General features: G+C 39.1%; 2 protein-coding genes across 4 annotated transcripts in view; one reads left to right on the plus strand and one right to left on the minus strand.

The window, feature by feature from the left end:
* SNRNP25 (small nuclear ribonucleoprotein U11/U12 subunit 25) overlaps positions 1-2,682 on the minus strand; it is a 24,029-nt gene extending 21,347 nt beyond the window's left edge. The window contains exons 1-2 of one of the 3 annotated variants that reach the window (XM_056534958.1): positions 2,573-2,682; positions 655-828 (exon numbers count right to left, since the gene is read on the minus strand). In XM_056534958.1, the coding sequence (XP_056390933.1) occupies positions 655-825 (171 nt within the window). In that variant the 5' untranslated portion in view covers positions 826-828; positions 2,573-2,682. Of the gene's footprint in view, positions 1-654; positions 829-2,105; positions 2,469-2,542 lie in introns of those variants that run through there. The other 2 variants (XM_056534956.1, XM_056534957.1) reach the window with 2 other exon arrangements.
* POLR3K (RNA polymerase III subunit K) lies at positions 2,611-23,323 on the plus strand. Its single transcript, XM_056534960.1, has 3 exons — positions 2,611-2,866; positions 22,734-22,821; positions 23,024-23,323. The coding sequence occupies exons 1-3, from the start codon at positions 2,756-2,758 to the stop codon at positions 23,149-23,151; spliced, it is 327 nt and encodes a 108-aa protein (XP_056390935.1). The 5' UTR covers positions 2,611-2,755; the 3' UTR covers positions 23,152-23,323.
* Positions 23,324-23,531: the final 208 nt, after the last annotated feature.

Genomic DNA, 23,531 nt, shown 5'->3' on the forward strand with positions numbered 1-23,531 from the left:
GATCTTCGGCGCCGGTCCCCGTCGTTTCCCCGTCCTGCCCCGCCTATTGTGGGAGGGGAGGACGGGAAAAACGAAAGTTAACCCCCCCGCGTCTAGACCACCAATAGCAGGGATAGGAGGGGTGGCACCCGTGCCACCTGACTCCTATTGCTTCAGGGGGATCCTGGGTGTCTTAGACACCCGCGATCCCCCTTACATTCTGGGTCACTATAGACCCGTAATGACCCGGAATCGCGCAAATCGCAAGTGTGAATTCACTTGCGATTTGGCGCGATCGCCGACATGGGGGGGTCAGATGACCCCCCTGGGCATTTGCACGGGATGCCTGCTGAATGATTTCAGCAGGCATCCCGCTCCGATCCCCGCCCGGCGGGGACCAGAACTGCCCATGACGTAACTCTACGTCCTTGGTCCTTAAGACCCAGGGTGTCGGGATGTAACGTTACGTCATGGGTCCTGTAGGGGTTAAGGAATCTGCCAATGCCCAGACAGGACTGCAGGTGTGACCGCGGAGACTCTGAGCTGTACTGACTTCTTCAGTGGCTCCATACAAGGTTGTATAATGCTCTATATTAGCTTCTGTAGGAATAATACATACTGGGAAGGAGCACAATGCTTTCCTCCTGCCAGACATTTGAGATGTCAAATACTTACCTGTATAGGTAGGTCACACAATAGTGGGTCCTGGACTAACATTGCAAGACCTTCCTGGAATATGTCTACAACTTCTGCATGTGGCAGCTCCTCTTCTGCATCTTCTTCTTTGATTCCACCTCCTGAATGGTCCAGATCAGTCTCGTACTCTGCCTTCACATTCACTTCCATTTCCTAAGAAGAGCCATTGAAAAACCACATTAGTTTGGTTCCTATTTAAAAGGAAACAGAACTGGGGGGGCTACTTCTATCATTTCAGATAGTGTCCTATAGGAACAATTAGATTCTGGAAATTGTCTAAAAGTATTGACAGCTGCCCTGCTACCCGTCTGATAAAATCTCGTGACACATCACAGTACCCCTGTTCTAATAGGTGAGAGGCTCAGAGGTAAGGGGCGACACGCCTTCTTTACCATAAGAACTGTGAACATATGGAACAGTCTACCTCAGGAACTGGTCACAGCAGGAAAAATTAACAGCTTTAAAACAGGATTAGATACATTCCTGGAACAAAATAGCATTAATGCTTATGAAGAAATATAAAATCCCATCCCTTCCCCAATATCGCGCCACACCCTTACCCTTCAATTCCCTGGTTGAACTTGATGGACGTATGTCTTTTTTCGACCGTACTAACTATGTAACTATGTAAGACCCCCCCACCTATCAGGTATGTATGACCTGTCCTGCAGAGTACCTCTGTAACCCTTTCACTACCAAGGATGTATATATTATGTCCTGAATTATACGGCTGTTGTGACTAGAATATTAGTGAGTGTTAACTGATCAGTAGAGTTCCAACCACAGCCCCAGAACAGAAGCAGCATGGGAGAGATCCGGCAGGATGAATGGTTATCTATCTGGACAACTCAAAAACAAGACAGTAGAGGGAGGTTATGGGGGTACTGCCTGCTGCATACTCTAAGGTAGTGTTCCTCAAGACCCCCAACAGGTCATGTTTTCTGGATTTCCTTAGTCTTTCATAGGTGATATAACTGGTCATGCCTGATTCACTGACCAGAATCACCTAGAAAGACTTAGGAAATCCAGAGAACATGACCTGTTGGGGGGTCTTGAGGACCGTGCTGTAAGGTGCAGGAAGTGTGAGGGGACAATAAGCCCTGGGTTGGAAATCCTGCCTGAACACCAGGGTAGTCACATAGGGGGAGATTTATCAAAACCTGTGCAGAGGAAGAGTGGTGCAGTTGCCCATAGCAACCAGATTGCTTCTTTCATTTTCCACAGGCCTCTTTAGAGGCCTGTGGAAAATGAAAGAAGCAATCTGATTGGTTGCTATGGGCAACTGCACCACTCTTCCTCTGCACAGGTTTTGATAAATCTCCCCCATAGTGTATGAGAGAGTAGAGTGGCTGGACAGATCTGGGCATCTGTATATACACATAAATGACATGTACAAATCCTGTACTATGTGTCAGTCATATTTTATTTACTTATTTTCTCATAAAACATAACACTTTGATGCAAAGTTTCATGAAGGCAACCATAAGGACAAGTGCCGGGTGGTGTTCTCTCCGAAGTGCCAGGCATCTACTACAAGAATGCTTCTAGGTATGGGGTAGATTATTGTTGAAATCAGGCATCAGGGTAATAGTCTGGTAGAGAAAGGGTTAATCCAGGGGCCTCTTTGGCCCAGTAAGATCAGCAAGAAGTGAACACGTGGAGCAGATGACAGGGGCAGTGGATTCTGGGGGATAATATCCAGCAACACAATGATAGGAGGACGAGAAGAATAGTGATGATGAGGACAACCACTGAAGAGCATTGCAGCCTGACTACGACTACCACAAAGGCTGATGGCACAGACAGGTGCAGTGTGATCAAGCTGAGCGCCCCCTACAGTACATACACACCGTGGTGCCCAACTCACCCTCCGCCACAGAACAAATCCACCGCTCACCCTCTATACATCCCATAGGCACATTTCTATGCGAAATCTGAGGGCGGAAATACGTCATCGCCAGAAACTGCTGGCGGAACCGTCTAACCCGGAACTTGTTACTGAAGCGTGCTGACCTACTGGCGGAAGTAGTCACGGCGTAAGAACTACTGGCGGAAGTACCTGCGGTCTGCGTGTGTGAGGATGCTGCTGTTTTGCCCAACTTGTGGCAACGTGCTAATAGTGGAAGAGGGGCAGAAGTGCTATAGGTTCGCCTGCAATACCTGCCCCTATGTGCACAATATCAACCGCAAGGTATATTGTTTATTAATATACGATATAACAAGGTTCTACATTAGGGGGCGCTCCAGTGCTCTCCATGGCTGGATAATGAATATAGATTATTCTATCTTTGCTAGGCAGATATTTCTTATTATATTTGTTGTTACTTAGCAACAGCCCCTGAAACTGTTGAGTGACCACTGTGTGTCCCCACGTGTCCAGGTCTGGGGGTCATCATTTTTGTGTTATATATCAGTGCTGTGGGTTATACAGGGGTGTGGAAGCAAAATCTGCTTGTCCCTCATGACAATCCACTTGTCCGGGCCAATTTTTTCCTCCTCGCACTATAATAGCCATAACTACCTACCAAAATTATACCCTTTAAATTTCAATAACATATTCTCCAAACCAAATATATACGTGTGTGTGTGTGATGTGAAAATGAAATAGTAAAAGATAATTTAGCAGATTTGGTGGTTTTCTTTTCTACGCCATTTACCTTGTGTTTGAGGTAACATGTTATTTTGATACTTTAGGCCGCCCGTTTACAGCAATACCAGATTTCTTTAGTTTCCGTCATGTTTTACAAATTTTTAAAAAATTCTGAACTTTTTCGAATTGCCATTTTTTGACCCCTGTAGCTTTTCTATTTTTCGCATACCAGGCTGTATGAGGACTCATTTTTTGCGCCATAATCTGTTTTTTGTATCGGTACCATTTTGTTATTGATCTGACTTTTTAATCGCATTTTAACCTTTTTTTCTGGGATATTATAAAAATTGCAATTCTGTGTTTTTTTTTATTTATTTATTTTTTGCATTTACGTCATTTACGGTATGGGATACATAATGTTATATTTTAATAGTTTGTACAATTACGCAGCGATACTAAATATGTTTATTTTATGTTTACATGGTTTTATATAGGAAAAGGGGGTGATTTGAACTTTTAACCTGGAAGGGGTTAATGTGTCTTTTGAACTTTTATTAAAACTTTTTTTTATATACACTTCATTAGACTTTTTTAGAAGGAATAACTAGATTCCTCCTACAGATCAGTAGAGTTCTATTGAACTCCATTGATCTGTGTGCTCTGCGATCCATTGATAGAGCCTAGTCCAGACAGGATCTATAAATGACAGAGCCACGGACAGCAGCTAACAGACGTAAGCCCTCCTGATCCACCCCACTAGCCCACCAGGGAGCATTCACATGTCCCTTTAGATGCCGCTGTCAGCTTTGACAGTGGCGATCTAAAGGGTTAATGGCCATTAGCGGCGGTGTGAGGTGGGAAAAAAAAGGATGAATGGTGAGACATGTGTTGTGTACTACATGTCTACCCTCTTTTTGTGTTATATGAAGGCTTGGATAATCCAAATGTTGATGCTATCAAATAGATTCAAAAAAAAGTCGGAGAAGGGGGCAGTAACATAATTATGAATAAATGTAGTGGATTGAAAGAATAACAATCAGTAAGAAAATATAAAAATATATACAAACTATGTAAAAATAAGATGCATGTATATGATTGTATGTGATAAAAAGTTAAGATTATAAAATATATAGAATAAAATGATAAAAATAATTTTATAAAAAACAAATATTTCACCCGGCACCGTTGACACCTCTTCCCAACACTGCAACACTCAGTTTTCCACCCACTCCCCGAAAAAGAGGGTTAGATGAAAAAACAGACACAAACACACAGACACAACCACCATCCAAGATAGGGAAACTTCAATAGAGCCTAGTGCCATCATCAATTTGAGCAGCCACAATCTTACCCCAGCCCAAACCTTCTTGCTTAATAAAGGCTTGAAATTCTCCCCGACACAACCCCTAGATAAATTTAGTACATATATTGGCATTGAGAAATACATCAGACAATTGTGCCTCAAAAAATATTTTATCAAACATCCTTCTGTCCCCAAATCACCCAATACAGATCCGTACATTCACACCAATTGTTCCCTTAAGTCCAATTTTTGTCCTAGGCAAGAGGCAGGACCGTTTTTGACCACGTTTAAACATGCAGTTGAAGGCGAACTGTCACAGTTACAAATCAGACTAAACAAATCTAACCTGACCTATAAAGAAAGAATGGCTATTTACGATCTTCAACAAAACGCACAAATCACTATCCGACCAGCCGATAAAGGAGGGGGGATAGTAATATTAAACACATCTGATTACAATATAGAATGCTCAAAACAGTTAGCGGACCATAATACATGTCTGAAACTCCAAAGTGATCCACTACCATCGTTCTCAAGGGAACTTAAGAATTTATGTGACCGTGCCCAAGAGAAAGCAATTTTAACAGAGAAAGAAGCCAAATTTATTTTAGGTACCCAGGAGAAATTACCCATTTTTTATTGTATCCCAAAAATACATAAGAACCCAATACACCCCAATTATATCGGGCATAGGTTCATTAAAGGGTACCTCTCATCAAATAAACTTTTGATATATTTTAGATTAATGAATGTTGAATAACTTTCCAATAGCATGTTAATGAAGAATATGCTTCTTTCTATTGTATTTTTCCCGATCAGTCCTGTCAGCAAGCATTTCTGACTCATGCTGGAGTCCTAAACACTCAGAGCTGCCAGCCTGCTTTGTTCACAGCCAAACAGGCTGTGAACAAAGCAGGCTGGCAGCTCTGAGTGTTCTCCTTTGTGAACAAAGCAGACTGGCAGCTCGTAGTGTTTAGGACTCCAGCATGAGTCTGAAATGCTTGCTGCCAGGACTGGTAGGGAGACCCCTAGTGGTCATTTCTTCAAAGTGGAAAATTAAATAGAAAGAAGCATATTTTTTTGATAACATGCAATTGTAAAGTTATTCTGCATACATTAATCTATAATATATCAAAAGTTTTTTTGATGAGAGGTACCCTTTAACTTCAAATTTGTCTCAGTACATAGGTTCCTTCAACCGCATGTCCAAACTACTCCTTATTATCTGAAGGATACAACCTAAATAGTGCAAATAATAGAACAGTTTCCTTGGAACACATCATACATATTAGCCACCTTAGATGTTAGATCCCTATACACGGTCATTAAACACAATTTAGGGTTAACTGCAATAGAACATCATCTTTTAAAGGCCAACATTTTATCTGACCAGATCTTTTATCTTGGAGGTCATTGAGAACATTGAAAATGTGCGGTAATGAGATATATATTTTCACATATTGTTCTATATTCATCTGTACAATATATATATATATATATATATATATATATATATATATATATATATATATATAAATATTTTTTTTTTTATATATTTTTTGTATAATATTTTGGTCATTGTAATAGTCCTGTTATATGATATTCTTTGTATATATTTATTATATTTATTGTACACTTTATATACTCTATTAGCCAGATCCTAATTTTATATATGATATGGATTTTATAACATTGAGAACATTGTATGTTCATCATGGGTTAATGTTTGGTAACCAAGTGGTTAACTTGGTCCTATTTAAACCTACCCTTTTCCTCACTTGTCATGCCTGATGAATCTGCGCTTGAGCAGGGAAACGCGTTGCATCGAATACATTGAATTTATCTTCCTACCTTGCTGTGCCCTGGGTCCGTTCAGCGCCGATGTACTCCTGTAACTTTCATTGAAGCCATCTTTTTTTATCCAATTTATTTTAACACATAAACTATTTTTATTTTGAGGGCGAGTATTTTTTACAAACCAATGGCACAGCTATGGGTACCAGGTTCGCACCAAGCTATGCAAATTTATTTATGTCCTACTGGGAACACTTCAATATAACCCCCAAGCTTGGTGCGGGCCTGGTACTCTGGCGACGATATATCGATTACATCTTTTAAATCTGGGATGGGACCTCAGAGGAACTCAATGCTTTTATCAATAACTTAAATAACAACACATGGGACCTGAATTTCATCCCACATATAAGTAGCACATCAGTTGAGTTCCTCGACCTCAAGGTCACTTCCACTCCAAGTAAGCTACTATGTAGTACCTTTAACAAGCCCACTGCGAGGAATAGTTTTATTTTGTTCTCAAGTTGCCATCTTCCCAGGTGGCTCCTTAACATCCCCACCAGTCAGTATAGGCGACTAAAAAGGAATTGCACGAACGCCAAACAGTATCAGATACAGGCACAGGATCTCACAAAAAAAATTTAAGAAAAAAACTACCCAAATAAAAACCTAGTAATCTCTAAAGAAAAAATGGAAAAATTAGACAGAAAATCATTTTTTCAAGAGCGTACACCATTACCAACTACTGACAACACAGCACGCTTGATTTTCCCATTTAACAAGGATCACAGTAAACTCAGACAGATCTGTCTTAACCATTGGCACATATTACAATAAGACAAACTTATAGGATCATCACTACCCAGTACACCACCCATCGTTTTCACAAAAGCATCCAACCTGAGCATCCAAGTAGCCCCAACCATACATACTAAACAGAGAGAAAAAACAGACACATGGTTATCAACCAAGGGCTTCTTCCAGTGCGGTAGTTGCTCATGCTGCAAGAACACAAAATTCCCAAACAAGACAGAGCAAGTGACTTCAACTGCAAATAACTACCATTGGGACATAAAACAACTATTGACCTGTAACTCTAAGGGGGTCATCTATGTCATAACATGCAGCTGCCAAAAACAATATATTGGCAGGACCAAACGCACACTAAAAACCAGAATAGCAGAACATATGTATAACATAAAGAAAAGCAATGACAAGCACCCCCTATCGGCCCATTTTCATACCCTTCATAACTCAGATCCATCAGATCTCACGTTTGCGGCAATCCAAATGGTTAAAAGAAATTGGAGGGGGAGGGCAATTATATTCTACAAATGTCCCGAGCAGAAGCTTGAAAAATTTATGAATTTGGGAGCCTCGAACCCGGTGGCCTCAATGCAGAAATTGAAATATTTGGTTTTTTATTAAATTATTTTTATCATTTTATTCTATATATTTTATAATCTTAACTTTTTAACACATACAATCATATACATGCATCTTATTTTTTCATAGATTGTATATATTTTTATATTTTATCTTACCGATTGGTATTCTTTTAATCCACTACATTTATTCCTAATTATGTTACTGCCCCCTTCTCCGACTTTTTTTTGAATCTATATGATAGCATCAACATTTGGATTATCCAAACCTTCATATAACACAAAAAGAGGGTAGACATGTAGTACACAACATGTCTCGCAATTCATCATTTTTTTTTTTTTTTTTTGCAAACCTTGATTAAACACACAACTGGTTAAACATACACCACATTCCATATGTAAAAGCATGGTGTGTGTGTATATATATATATATATATATATATATATATATATCCCAGTTACTCATTCTATCCAACATACATCACAAACAGTATTCCATTTAAAGAAATATTTGACCACACACAGTGCAAATTTTTTTTTATATAATATATCTTTTTATACATTTTTCATATATCTCTTTCACAATAGATACAGTATAACATTATATTTCTCTTCACTATATCAGCAAGTAAATTGTCACATTATGTATGGTACTACACAATCATAGATTTCCAAATTACTGAATTATATCATGTCTATTTCTTCACTTATATATCTCTTCTATTATATTCTCTGTACTCTTTTCCATGGTTTCCTTCTTTTCTTGTGTCTGAACATCTGAATAGGATCTAATCAAGTATAGAACCCCAGGTAGTGATTCAGAACCGGAGTTTACATATTACCTGCATGACCTTTTTAAAACTGGCTATATAAGGCCGGTTTTTCAACTATAGGCATTCAGTCTTTTATCCCTACCATTGAAAAAGGGGACGTGGCTCCTCGAAACGCGTCTGGTACAGACTGCTTACTTGCACAGAGACTGGGACACATCAGAGCATTCTATTACCACAACAGAGTCCGGAACAGTCACCACTGGTCAGCCACAGACAGCACCGGCTCCCAGCGCTACAGCCAGCAACGGCATCTCACACCGGACCTCCATCCCTCTCCTGCTCCTGTTTCCCCATGCTGCCGGGTCACAGAGGGCAGGCACCGGAGGACCTCCAGAGCTGACACGCGCATTCGAATTCAGAGGAGCCGGTAAGAGGCACATAGTGCCCGTTCTTCATTGACCTCTTCTTGTATTTTGTCCCCGTGCCGCTGGGGTATAGAAGAGCGCATCTTGCACAACTGTATATAACCTGATACGCCTGCAGCGCTATTACGCTCATCTATTTAAAGAAAACCCTGCGCAGGGAAAGTGGTCTAATTTCTGAAAGCCTACAGCACCGCTGAGCGCCAAAACTACTGTGGATTAACCCTATCAGCGTTATGTCTGCTATGTGACTATTACAAGACTATTACTTTCATTACCTATCATCCACAGAGAGAGGTCACCGTCATCCCCCTCATTTTTTTTATACATGGTTAATATTATTTGTGTGTTGTCCGAAGCAAGGTCCCTGCCGAGGACCTCACTATGAAACTATTGTAATTAATGTAATCTAATAAATGTTTAATATTTGACACAACTCTTCATCTACTATCTCTTTAATATTCTATTCTTCATCTTTCATCTTATACCCCTAGCCTGGCAGGACTGCTCCATTTATTTATAGATTTGTAAATTACTTCTATTAAAAAAATCTTAATCATTCCAGTACTTATTAGCTGCTGAATACTACAGAGGAAATTATTTTCTTTTTGGAACATAGAGCTATCTGCGGACATCTCTGGCCATTTTACGAACTGTCCAGAGTAGGAGAAAATCCCCATAGCAAACATATGCTGCTCTGGTCTGTTCCTAAAATGGACAGAGATGTTAGCAGAGAGCACTGTGCTTGTGATGTCAGCAGAGAGCACTGTGTTCCAAAAAGAAAAGAATTTTCTCTGTAGTATTCAGCAGCTAATAAGTACTGGAAGGATTAATATTTTTTAATAGAATTCATTTACAAATCTGTTTAACTTTCTGGCACCAGTTGATTTAAAAAAAATTAATATATATATATAATTAATAATAATTTTACACCGGAGTACCCCTTTAACCCTTTACGTGTTTCACAGTATTTTTTTTTTTTACCATTTTGCTAAAAAAAATTTCTGCAACACAGCGGGTGCTGACAGGGAAATTCAACTCAATATTTATTCCCCCTAATTCTGAAATATTTATAAATATCCCATATGTGGCCCTAAAGCGCTACATGACTCACACACAGTTCTTGCACATGACGGAGCACCGTGTGGATTTTGAGTTTTCTTTATTTAGGATATTTTGTAAACACCTTATCAAGATGCAGGGGCCTTTGGGTTCCAAAATATTTTTGCAAGACAAATTGATGTTTTATAAAAATATTTATTGTTATTTTTCATGCATTATAAATTACAAATTAGTTTTAGTCTGCCGTTTGGTACAATTATAGCGATACCTAATTTATATTTATGGTTTATCCCTTTTACATCACAAAAACATTTTTTGGGTTAAAAATGTTTAAGTGTCACCATATCCTGAGAGCTGTAACATTATTTTTTTACCAATGGAGCTGTGTGAGGGCTTATTTTTTTCGGGATAAGTAGCGGTTTTGAATAGTACTATGATGGTTTATGTCTGACATTTTGATAACTTTTTATAAAATTTTTAGTGAGGCAGGATTACCAAAACAGTAATTTTGGCAAGATGATGATTATTATATATTTATATATATATATATTTTATTTTTATTTTTTATTTATTTTTTTTTTTTTTTTTTATGGTGTTCATCATGCAGTATCAATGACATGGTAATTTTATTTTGCAGGTTGGTACGATTATGGCGATACCTTATTTATGTACTTTATTTGATCGTTTATTACTTTTACACTATAAAAACTATCTTTGATTAAAAAAAATATCTTTTTGGTGCATTGCTATTTTCTGAGAGCTGTATTATGTTTTATTTTTATACCGACAATTTTGTGTGAAAGCTATTTTTTTTCTGTGAGGAGTTGATGGTTTTTAATGGTACCATTTTGGGCTACATGGGACATTTTGATCACTTTTTTATTAAATTATTATTTTTTTTTTTTAGTCTTACAGAGGCGGCATTGATATAAAGCCATAAATTTGGCAAGGTTTTTTTTAAACTTTTTTTTTTAACAGCATTCATTGTGTGTGTTGAATAATGTGATACTTATTGCTTGGTTTTTAGACGCGGCAATACCAAATATGTTTAAATAATTTTTGGGGGGAGGAAATTGTAGATTGTGTATGTTTTTATTTATTTATATATGTTTGTTTTTTTAATTTATCTACTCTGTATTTATTTATTTTTATTTGCATTTATTTATTTTTACTTTATTTTCCTTTTTATTTATTTTTTACTGTCCCACTAGGGGACTTGACACTTATGAGGGTGGGTTCACACTACGATTTCACTCTCTGGGAACCGGATCCGGCTGGGGAGAGGGAACTCAGCCCGTATCTCATTCATTTGAATGAGCTGATGAGAGTCAAACATAGTGACTCCAGTCGGCTCATTTTTGCCCTGTATCCGGATTTGTGACCGGACCTAAAACCACGGCATTTAGGTCCAGTCAGAAAACCGGATACAGGGCAAAAGTGAGCCAACCGGAGTCACTGTTTGACTCCGGTCGGCTCATTCAAATGAATGAGATATGGGCTGGTCCCCAGAGAGTGAAATCGTAGTGTGAACCCAGCCTAATACATTGCAGTACAGATCTGTACTGCAAGGCATTATTCCTATCAGTGTAACACTGACAGCCGTCAGTGTTTTCACTGATATGCAGAGCAGATCAGACTTTGACTCGTGCAGAGCCTGATTGGCTTCCATAGCCAGGTAACCATGTACCGGTCGTAGGTCCCAATCGCAACGCCGAGACTCATTGGAGGATAGAGGGAGCTCCCTCCCTCTGTCTCTGGCGATCATTGCTGCGGTCACACTGACCGCAGCACTGAAGGGTTAACTATCAGGATCGGAGCTCCGCTCCTGACAGTTGCGGCAGGTGCCTGGCGATATGCGAACGCACACCCACGGAATGGACGTATATGTTCGTATATATTCATCCAATTGCATTGTCACAGGCAAAATGAATGTATATACAGTGGGGGGGGAAAGTATTTAGTCGGCCACCAATTGTGCAAGTTCTCCCACTTAAAAATATGAGAGGCCTGTAATTTTCATCATAGGTATACCTCAACTATGAGAGACATAATGAGAAAAATAAATCCATAAAATCACATTGTCTGATTTTTTAAGAATTTATTTGCTAATTATGGTGGAAAATAAGTATTTGGTCACCTACCAAAAAGCAAGATTTCTGGCTCTCACAGATCTGTAATTTCTTCTTTAAGAGTCTCCTCTGTCCTCCACTCATTACCTGTATTAATGGCACCTGTTTGAACTTGTTATATAAAAGACACCTGTCCACAACCTCACAGTCACACTCCAAACTCCACTATGGCCAAGACCAAAGAGCTATCGAAGGACACCAGAAACAAAATTGTAGACCTACAGCAGGCTGGGAAGACTGAATCTGCAATAGGCAAGCAGCTTGGTGTGAAGAAATCAACTGCAGGAGCAATTATTAGAAAATGGAAGACATACTAGACCACTGATAATCTCCCTCGATCTGGGGATCCTCGCAAGATCTCACCCTGTGGTGTCAAAATGATCACAAGAACCACGCAGGGGGACTTAGTTAATGATCTGCAGAGAGCTGGGACCAAAGTAACAAAGGCTACCATCAGTAACACACTACGCCGCCAGGGACTCAAATCATGCAGTGCCAGACATGTCCCCCTGCTTAACCCAGTTAATGTCCAGGCCTGTCTGAAGTTTGCTAGATAGCATTTGGATGATCCAGAAGAGGATTGGGAGAATTTCAGATGGTCAGAAGAAACCAAAGTAAAACTTTTTGGTAAAAACTCAACTTGTCATGTTTGGAGGAGAAAGAATGCTGAGTTGCATCCAAACAACACCATACCTACTATGAAGCATGGGGGTGGAAACATTATGCTTTTGGGCTGTTTTTCCTGCAAAGGGACCAGGACAACTAATCTGTGTAAATAAAAGAATGAATGGGGCCATGATTTGTGAGATTTGGAGTGAAAACCTCCTTTCATCAGCAAGGGCATTGAGGATTAAATGTGGCTGGGTCTTTCAGCATGGCGATGATCCCAAACACACCATCCAGGCAACGAAGGAGTGCCTTCGTAAGAAGCATTTCAAGATTCTGGAGTGGCCTGGCCAGTCTACAGATCTCAACCCCATTGAAAACCTTTGGAGGGAGTTGAAAGTCTGTGTTGCCCAGCGACAGCCCCAAAACATCACTGCTCTAGAGGAGATCTGCATGGAAGAATGGGCCAAAATACCAGCAACAGTGTGTGAAAGCCTTGTGAAGAATTACAGAAAACGTTTGACCTCTGTCATTGTCAACAAAGGGTATATAACAAAGTATTGAGATGAACTTTTGTTATTGACCAAATACTTATTTTCCATCAATATTTGCAAATCAATTCTTTAAAAATCAGACAATGTAGTTTTATGAATTTTTTTTTCTCATTATGTCTCTCATAGTTGAGGTATACCTATGATGAAAATTACGGGCCTCTCCCATGTTTTTAAGTGAGAGAACTTGCCCAATTGGTGAATGACTAAATACTTTTTCCCCACTGTATATGTCCATTTGCAGGAAGGGGTTAATCCCTATAGTCGGTGTGCGTGAAAATTACAGTAGATCAGCGTTTCTGAAAGGCCTGTCCGGCACCAACAATCATGCCACGTTCAAAGTTACTTAAATCCGGGAGGAAGGGAAGTGACGTCATGAGTAGAGGCTAGGGGGCTCCTCCTCTCCCCCATGCCATCACCGCTGCTAACCTGCTGGCTTGTCTGGAGCTGATGGGGCCGGTCCGATGCGGGCAGTAAGCCCGAGAAGGCTGCGACTGCCGGTGCGGGGGGGACAACTTCAGAGCCCCAGTGTCGGATGTGCACTAGAGAGGACAAGAAAAGAAAAAAAACACAAACTGTTAAATTAAATTTAATACCTCTTGGGGGAAAAATCCCTTCTGTGGATGGTGGAGTTTTAAGTTGTTTGATAGACACTAAAAACGCTGGGAGCTAAAGCCATCTCCACCCACTAATCTGTATACTTGACTTGAAGCTGTATATGAGAAAGTAAAACACCTTGTGTATCCCATATTTGAACTGGGCAGTATGCGAGATATATAATCCTATGGAGAGGTGACTGGGGAGGAGCTTATAGTAGTAATATTTATTGGAGATTGAAAAGTGTTGGTATTAACATCTCTACAGTATATAACTGAATAAACATTTTCAACTCCTCCTCCAGCTGACCAATTAAAGCGATATACAGCCATGTATTAACTACCAAAACTCCCAGTCCAGGCCCACTATATTACATCCCACTGAAGAACTGATGGGCTGTAGAGCAAGCATGTCAAACTCAAAGGCTAACATGGGCCAAAAAAACAAGGTTTAAATTTATGTGGACCGTATCCAAAAATAGACGTAGGAACGCCGGCCCTTTCAATGAGCGTGACGTGACGTGAGCGAACGTGAATAAGTGGCCCCCGATTAGGTGCAGTACAGTTCCCCCACATTAGGTTGGCAGTATAGTTCCCCCTCATTAGGTGCAGTATAGTCCCCCACAGACATACAGCCTCCAGCCATATATAGTGTATGGCTGGAGGCTGTATGCCTGTGTACTGCCCCACTTCAGTGCTCTGACCACCACTCCTCTGGTCTGGCCATAGCAGTAGGTCCCAGTACCAGAGGAGCGGTAGTCTCAGCAACGAAGCTTACCATGCTGGCCAGCGCGTGTCTTCCACCTCTATGTTCCGCTCCTCCATGCCTCCGTTGCTCTGGGTGCTATCTCCCGGCGGCCCCTGCATTTTTCAACAACGTAGGGCCGTTGAGAGTTGACGGGGGGCATCTTACCTGCAACCCCGCTACCTTGACTAAAAAACCCACCCCCAGTACCTCAGCCCACTGACTACCCTATAAAAGGATATAAAAGCACTGGAAGACAGAGCGAGGCAACATATGAGGACTGAAAGTACTTTCTACAAAGACTCTAATAGCGGAGCTGTCTGTGAAACTACATTTGATTTCTATATTACAGACAAAGAGCTATAGTTGGGAGGAAGAGAAAAATAATGACCTCTAAAAGAAATTCCACTAGCCCAGTAAAGGAAAAACAGAACAAAAAATTGATAAATACTTAAGCCCTGTGGCAGAAAAATCTAGAAAAAGTATGGGAGGAAAGGAAGAGAAACAGGCGGATGAGATTCCACCTTGGCTTGCAGGAGTTATGTCAGCCATTGAGAAATTTAATACCTCAGTGGGGGAACTTACTAAACAAGTTGGGACTATCGGTTCTGAAATCTCTTATTAGAAATTACCTATCTAATATTCGGTCCAGAGGCGGAGAAGCAGAGGAGAGAATAAGTGCGGTGGAGGATGAGGTAGCAAATCTTAAGAAAGAGATGAAAATACTGCAAAGAGAAAATCAGCGGCTGAGAAAGTAACAGACTTAGAAGACAGGTCAAGACGGTGTGATTTGAGGATCCTCGGTATCCCTAAGGGGTCAGAAAAAATGAGGTTTGATTCAAACTTGGATAACTGAGAAAGTGGGGAAAGAACTTTCGTTAACGTGGAAAGAGCCCACAGAATACCAAAAAGACAGACTGTAACTGGATCTGCTCCAAGGCCCATCATTATTAACCCCTTAAGGACCTGTTTCAGCAAAATGTGCTTTCCAAAAGCCAAATGTGACTCCTCTTCTGAGCATTGTAGTGCGCCCGCAGTGCACTTGACGTCCACACATGGGGTATCACCTTACTCAGAAGAAATGGGGTTACAAATTTTGGGGGGCATTTTCTCCTATTACCCCTTATAAAAATGTTAAATTTGGGGGAAAACCAGGATTTTAGTGAAAAATATATATTTTTTCATTTACACATCCAATTATAACGAAAAGTCGTTAAACACTGTGGGGTGTTAAGGCTCACTGTACCCCTTGTTACGTTCCTTGATGGGTGTAGTTTCCAAAATAGTATGCCGTGTTTTTTTTTTTTTTTTTTTTTTTTTTTTTTTTTACTGTTCTGGCACCATAGGGGCTTCCTAAATGCGACATGCCCTAGAAAAACCGTCCACACATGGGGTATTACCATACTCAGAAGAGATGGGGTTACAAATTTTGGGGGGCATTTTCTCCTATTACTCCTTGTAAAAATTTTAAATTTGGGGGAAAACTAGCATTTTAGTGAAAAAAATTTTTTATTAACACATCCAACTTTGAAATAAAGTCATGAAACACCTGTGGGGTGTGAAGGCTCACTGTACCCCTTGTTACGTTCCTTGAGGGCTGTAGTTTCCAAAATAGTATGCCATGTGGAGTTTTTTTTCCGCTGTTCTGGCACCATAGGGGCTTATTAAATGTGACATGCCCCCCAAAAACCATTTCAGAAAAACTCACTCTTCAAAATCCCATTGTCGCTCCTTCCCTTCTGAGCCCTCTACTGCACTCGCCGAACACTTGACATACACATATGAGGTATTTCCTTACTCGAGAGAAATTAGGTTACACATTTTAGGAAGATTTCTCTCCTTTTACCCCTTGTAAAAATTCAAAAACTGGGTTTCCAAAAACATGTGAATGTAAAAAATGAAGATTTTGAATTTTCTCCTTCACTTTGCTGCTATTCCTGTGAAACACCTAAAGGGTTAACACACTTACTGAATGTCATTTTGTATACTTTGAGGGTGCAGTTTTTATAATTGGGTCATTTGTGGGGTATTTCTAATATGAAGACCCTTCAAATACACTTCAAAACTGAACTGGTCCCTGAAAAATTCAGATTTTGAAAATTTTGTGAAAAATTGGAAAATTGCTGCTGAACTTTGAAGCCCTCTGATGTCTTCCAAAAGTAAAAACATGTCAACTTTATGATGCAAACATGAAGTAGACATATTGTGTATGTGGATCAATGTATAATTTATTTGGAATGTCTATTTTCCTTATACGTAGAGAGCTTCAAAGTAAAAAAAAATGCTAAATTTTAAATTTTTTCATCAAATTTTTGAATTTTTTCACCAAGAAATGAAACAAGTATCGACAAAATTTTACCACTAACATAAAGTAGAATATGTCACGAAAAAACTATCTCGGAATCAGAATGAAAGGTAAAAGCATCCCAGAGTTATTAATGCTTGAAATGACAGTGGTCAGATGTTCAAAAAATGGCCGGGTCCTTAAAGGGGTACTCCGGGGAAAACCATTTTCTTTTAAATCAACTGGTGCCAGAAAGTTAAACATATTTGTAAATTACTTCTATTAAAAAATCTTAATCCTTCCAGTACTTATTAGCTGCTGAATGCTACAGAGGAAATTCCTTTCTTTTTGGAACACTGATGCCATCACGAGCACAGTGCTCTCTGCTGACATCTCTGTCCATTTTAGCAACCGTGCATAGCGCATGTATGCTACTGGCAGCATGGTGGCTTAGTGGTTAGCACTGCTGCCTTGCAGTGCTGGGGCCTTGGGTTCAAATCCCACTAAGGACAACAATAAATAATGACTTATTATTATTATTATAATAACGTCAGCAAAGAGCACTGTGCTCGTGATGTCATCAGAGAGCATTCCAAAAAGAAAAGAATTTCCTCTGTAGTATTCAGCAGCTAATAAGTACAGGAAGGATTAAAAAATTTTAATAGAAGTAATTTACAAATCTGTTTAACTTTCCGGAGCCAGTTGATTTAAAAGAAAAAAGGTTTTCACCTGAGTACCCCTTTAAGGTATATTTGGGCTGGGTCCTTAAGGGGTTAAAACACTGAGCTACAGAGACATTACACTTAGGAAAACAAGGACTATGGGGAGTCTGCAATTTAATAATGCAAAGTGTCTATTTATCCGGATTATGCGATGGAGACTCAAAAAAAAAAAGCCTTATACTTTGAGGTTAAAAAGAGACTTTAAAATAATGGAATTAAGTAAGGATTAATGCTCCCTGCTAAACTTCGGGTGATACACAAAGAGAAGGTCTGTTTTTTTGATAACCAAAAAGATGCTTCGGATTGGATGGACAATGAAGGACTTAAATGGTGGAGGCGTAGGGGGGGGGGGGGGTGTGTTAGACGTAGGTTAGAGGTTTGGGTCCTAATATAAAAAAGACTCAAATCACTAGGGGGGATGGGAGAGGGGAAGAGCTGCAGTAAGGAGGGCATTAATGGGGAACATTATATATTTGTGCTGTTTTTTTTTTTTTTTTTTTTCCCCTATTCTTTCTTTTTCTTTCTTTCCCTTCCCTCCTTTTTGATGATTTCTTTTGCTTTTTTTTTTTTTTTTTTTTTTTTTTACACATTAGTTACTTTTGGGGCACTTAACATAGTATTTAAAGACACTGAGAATTGGTCTGACGCACTATAAATATGTGATACAAGTTATGAGAAGACACTAATAAAATACACAAAAGGGAATGGTTAACAGAATAATAACATGGAATGTACGTGGATTAGGGGAGAGGGCTAAAAGAGTAGCGGTAACGAGTATTAAGAAATACATGCCGGGGATAATGTTTGACAGAGACACATTTTACGAAGGACACAGTAAGGATAGCGTATAATAATAGGTGCGGGTATCAATATAATGCAACATATTCGTCGTACTCAAGGGGGTATCACTGCTTGTACACGGGGGTTAAATGGGAAGAGAGGGAAGTTAGACTTGATAAGGAGGGTAGATTTATTTTTATTCAGCTAAAATGGGATGGAGTTGAATACTTGATGGAATTTCTGTATAATCCTCCTCCTTTCTCCACTAAAATTCTTGTAGAATTTGTTAATTTCTGTAAAGGAAAAGGTGATCTCCCTACCTTAGTAATAGGAGACTTTAATGGGGTGATGGATGAAAATGTTGATAGATTTAGGGTAGGGAGACCTAACCCAAGTATTCTCCTTTTGGAGTAAAAGCCATCAGATATTCTCAAGAATAGACTTGGCTTTAGGAATGTCCACATTTAATTAAAAAAAATAGTGGAAATTAAATATCTGAAGTATATCCGACCATAACCCCCTTTTGGTGAAAATTTAAAGGGAAAGCAGTAGAAGGGCAGAAATAAAAATAAACGCCCATTTGTTTAATTTGTTAGGAAGCACTGGAGATCTTGAAGGGAGGTTAAAAAATATGATTGAAGTCAACTGGGGGGTCAGCATCAGATGAGACTGTATGGGAGGCCATAAAAGGGTATCTAATTGGAGAATTATTTGGAACCATTTGTAAATTGAGGAAGAAAAATCAGGAAGAGAAAAGGCTGTTGAGCAGGGTAAAACAAGCAGAAGAACTTTTTCTTAACTCGTCGACAATAAAAAATAAAGGGCAGTGAGAGAGGTGTCAGGGGAAAATAGGTTTAATGAGGAAAAAGTTAGGAATAAAATGTTTTTTGCAGGGAAGCAAAGGTTTTGGGAGGGGGGGATGAACAAATGTCTCATATCTTTGATCAAAAATTAGAAAGATAGGAAAGGTATAACTGTGTTAAAAACTAAATAAGGAAATATTACTAATGATCAACAGATTTTCCTCTCTAGTATTGCTGAGCATTTTGAGAGAATATATTCCTCTGAAGTATCCTGCCCTGAGATCGAGATTCGGTCATATTTAGAGCAGATATACCTCCCGGCAATATCGGAAGAGGATAGAATAGAACTTGATGCTCCATTAACGTTAAGTGAGCTAAATGGTGCTCTAGAATCAATTAGAGGGAACTCTTCTGGAACGGATGGATTTCCATATGAAGTATAACAGAGATATAAGGAATATCTTATCCCCTGTCTTTTTAGAGACAGACGCATTGGACAATGGTACTCTCCCAAGATAAGTGTTCCAAGCTAAAATAATACTTCTCTTGAAACCTGAAAAAAATCTTTGGGAAGTTGAGTCTTATAGACCGATTTCACTTCTAAACATCGATAATAAAATATATGCTAGACTATTAGCAAATAGGCTTCAAAAAATAATTAGTAAAATAATTCATAAAGATTAGAATGGGTTTATCCCAAAACATATGGGTAAATTTAATCTTAGGAGATTATACACAAATATGCAAATGAATGGAGTGAAAGGGTCCATCCTGTCTTTGGATGCTGCAAAGGCATTTGACAGGGTGGAGGGGGAATACTTGTGGGGGACAATGAGATCATTTGGCATAGGCAAGTAATTTATTAAAATGGTGAAAATACTGTATAAGAACACAGAAGCACATGTGGAGGTGAATGGAGACTCCTCAAGATGGTTTTCTATCTCTCGGGGGACCCAACAGGGTTGCCCATTGTCCCCTCTTCTGTTCGCCCTGTTTATTGAACCCCTAGCAACCCAGATAAGAGACGACCCAAAGATAGAAGGTTTTGGAGTGGAGGGCAAAAGGGATAAAATATTCCTATATGCGGATGACCTTCTGCTCTATCTTAAAAACCCTCATACCTCGTAGGCCCTTGGTTATGGAAAAAATCTAAATATTTGGAAAATACTCAGGATTGACTATAAATTGGGAAAAATCTATTTTGATGCCGTTAGGACCAGGTATAGATTTGGGCAACCCTGTAGTAAATTTTTTAAAAAGAGAATGAAATATTTAAATACCCGAGGATACAGATATCAAGGAGTGTACATGACTTGGGGTGGGAGATAACATTTTTGGTTTTGTTAATCTGTATTAAAACAAATATGGAAAAAAAAAAAAAAAATATATATATATATATATATATATATATAGATTAGTTAGGAGTAGCCGTATTAGTCCAGTGATGCAAAAAGCAAAATCATCGGTAGTTGCAGTATCTTGTAATACCTTTTTTATTGGACTAACAAGATTTTGTAGAGACAAGCTTTCGGGATTCCTCCCTTTTATCAAGTCATCCTTTTAAAACCTCCACAGATCGTCCATCAACAACCATAGAGAAAAGGACTATTGCACCCCAGTTGGACACCACTCAAACAGGTCACTCCCTACAGGACCTCAAAATCAAGATCCTGAAAGGAAACTTCAAGAACACCCAGGAAAGAAAGACATTTGAAGCCAAAATGATAGTTCTTTATGACTCCAAGAACAGAGGACTTAATGTGGATTTAAGCTTCTTATCCCATTATCAAAATTTCCTATAACCTTTGCTAAACTCTCTACCCTCTCCCTGCTCTAACACCATCACACCCCTGCTCCCCCTCCCCTGTCTAGTCTTATCTTCAGTCTATGGCTCTATAGTAAAATTGTCTGTCCAGCGTAACCACTATTCTCACCTCTGCTCTCCAGCCCCCCCCCCCCTCCTCATCCTTATCTGTATCTATCGTCCTATTGCTTTACAATTTATGGCCCAACTTAATGTCCATTCTCCACTAATGTTGTTTTAACCCCTAGAATAACATTAAACCATGTAGCTAAAAATTCACAATTTTATTAAATCCTCGTAAAAAACCCAATAACAATAGTATAAATAATTAGTATCAATACATAAGAAAGAAAAAGCTCTCCTATGATGAACAACCGTATATCCCAACGCGTTTCCCCGTGTATCTTGTGATATACAACGGTTCATCAGGGGATGACAACAACAGTATACAAATATATACCTAGTATATTATTATTTTTTTGTCTTGCTTTGCAAATATATGTAGAATGGAATATTTGTGTATTAAAGCTAATGCTATGTCTTATGTGGTATGTTGTGTCTTCTTTCTATCCTTTTTTGTTCTCCCTCCTTTTTTTGCCTCCTGCTACAGGTTGCTACATCAGTCGGAGGATATTTAAATGAAGCCACAAATAAGCCTTGCTATTGCCTGTCTGCATTCACGTGTTTTGTACTGTATATATGTCTGCTTTGATGTATTATAATATATGTATAGTTCTAATTGTCCTTTCATCTATTGTACATTAAGCTGTGCCTTTGTCCATGTGTTGCACGCTATCTATATATATTGTTCCTCCATATCTCGGTGCTTACTAGGTATATATTTGTATACTGTTGTTGTCATCCCCTGATGAACCGTTGTATATCACAAGATACACGGGGAAACGCGTTGGGATATACGGTTGTTCATCATAGCAGAGCTTTTTCTTTCTTATGTATTGATACTAATTATTTATACTATTGTCATTGGGTTTTTTACGAGGATTTAATAAAATTGTGAATTTTTAGCTACATGGTTTAATGTTATTCTGGTAGAAAATAGCTATAGGACACCATTGTGTCCGACTGTCAGTGAGATTATTTTTTGTTTTAACCCCTGCATATTTTGTGAGATAGAACCTGTGTTTTCTCCTTGTGAGCTGAGAAATGCTTATGACTTGATAAAGGGAGGAATCCCGAAAGCTTGTCTATACAAAATCTTGTTAGTCCAATAAAAAAGGTATTACAAGATACTGCAACTACAGATGATTTTGCTTTATATATACTTCCCCTTTAATTCCCATTCTGATTACATTTTAAATATAAACCTCTGCTATGTATACAGGCTCCTAAGATGCTAGTGGTGAAGGCACATGAATAGTAGGAACAACAGGCCGGGGCACAAACAAACAGCCTGAACCGCTGTGTTAAATCTCTTTTCTGAGACTGCATTGGTTGGTTTAGTTTTACTTCAAAAACATGCATTTAAATTGGGTGCATTTTTGGCACATTCAAACCATGCCCCTTTGTTTTGATGCCACTCCCAGTTTTCTGAAAGTCATGCATCCTTGATGAGCATGTGCAGAAGTGTGTAAAACATATACAAAAATATGAATTTAAGTAAAAGGATTCTGGGACCAGTATGGTGAGGACTTTTCAATGTGACCGCATTAATCTTATTTAGTCTCAATTGTGTTGTGTTTCCCTTTTAGGTAACCAGCCGAAAATATCCTAAACTTAAGGAGGTTGATGATGTTCTTGGTGGATCAGCGGCATGGGAGAATGTAGACTCGACTGCAGGTGAGAGTTGTAGTAATATTTTAGTAGATGACCCCTGCAACTTAGCGGTCATATCACAGCCCAGTCACTAAGATGCAGTGTGGGTCCTTGGACAGCTTACCATATTATAGATGCCTCAGTGTAGCATAAAAAATACACTACATTAAGATTGACATGTCATCTTTGTTTATCATCTGATTCAATTTCATTTTTGTCATTCCAGAAACCTGTCCAAAGTGCGAGCATCCTAGAGCTTATTTCATGCAGATCCAGACCAGATCTGCCGACGAGCCAATGACTACGTTTTACAAGTGTTGCAATATACAGTGTGGTCACAGATGGAGAGATTAACCATTCCCCCTTATGAATTATTCCTTAGTCTATAATGTTAAATGAAAATTGCTATGTGTAAAAACTTTATTAAATTGTTTAAAGCCTGTTATTGAAGGTTTTTTTTTTCTGTAATAGTATTTCCCTAAAACCTAAAAATAAAAATCTACTAAGGTATGCCTTTTGTTGCTGCTGCTCACTCAAATCTTCAAGGAGTTAATTCATAGCAGACAGCTATGTCAGTAACTTCCACTGTGGCTGAGCCAGTCTATGTATGTATAACTTGAACAGCTGAAAGTTTTCCATGTAATGGTTACAGTTACAGTGCATTTGGCTGCCACCACCATGCTTCACTGAAGGGATGGTATTGGGTAGGTGATGAGCAGTGCTTAATTTTATAT

The sequence above is a fragment of the Hyla sarda genome, chromosome 8 (genome assembly GCF_029499605.1).
Source record: "Hyla sarda isolate aHylSar1 chromosome 8, aHylSar1.hap1, whole genome shotgun sequence".
In the NCBI taxonomy this organism is placed as follows: domain Eukaryota; kingdom Metazoa; phylum Chordata; class Amphibia; order Anura; family Hylidae; genus Hyla; species Hyla sarda.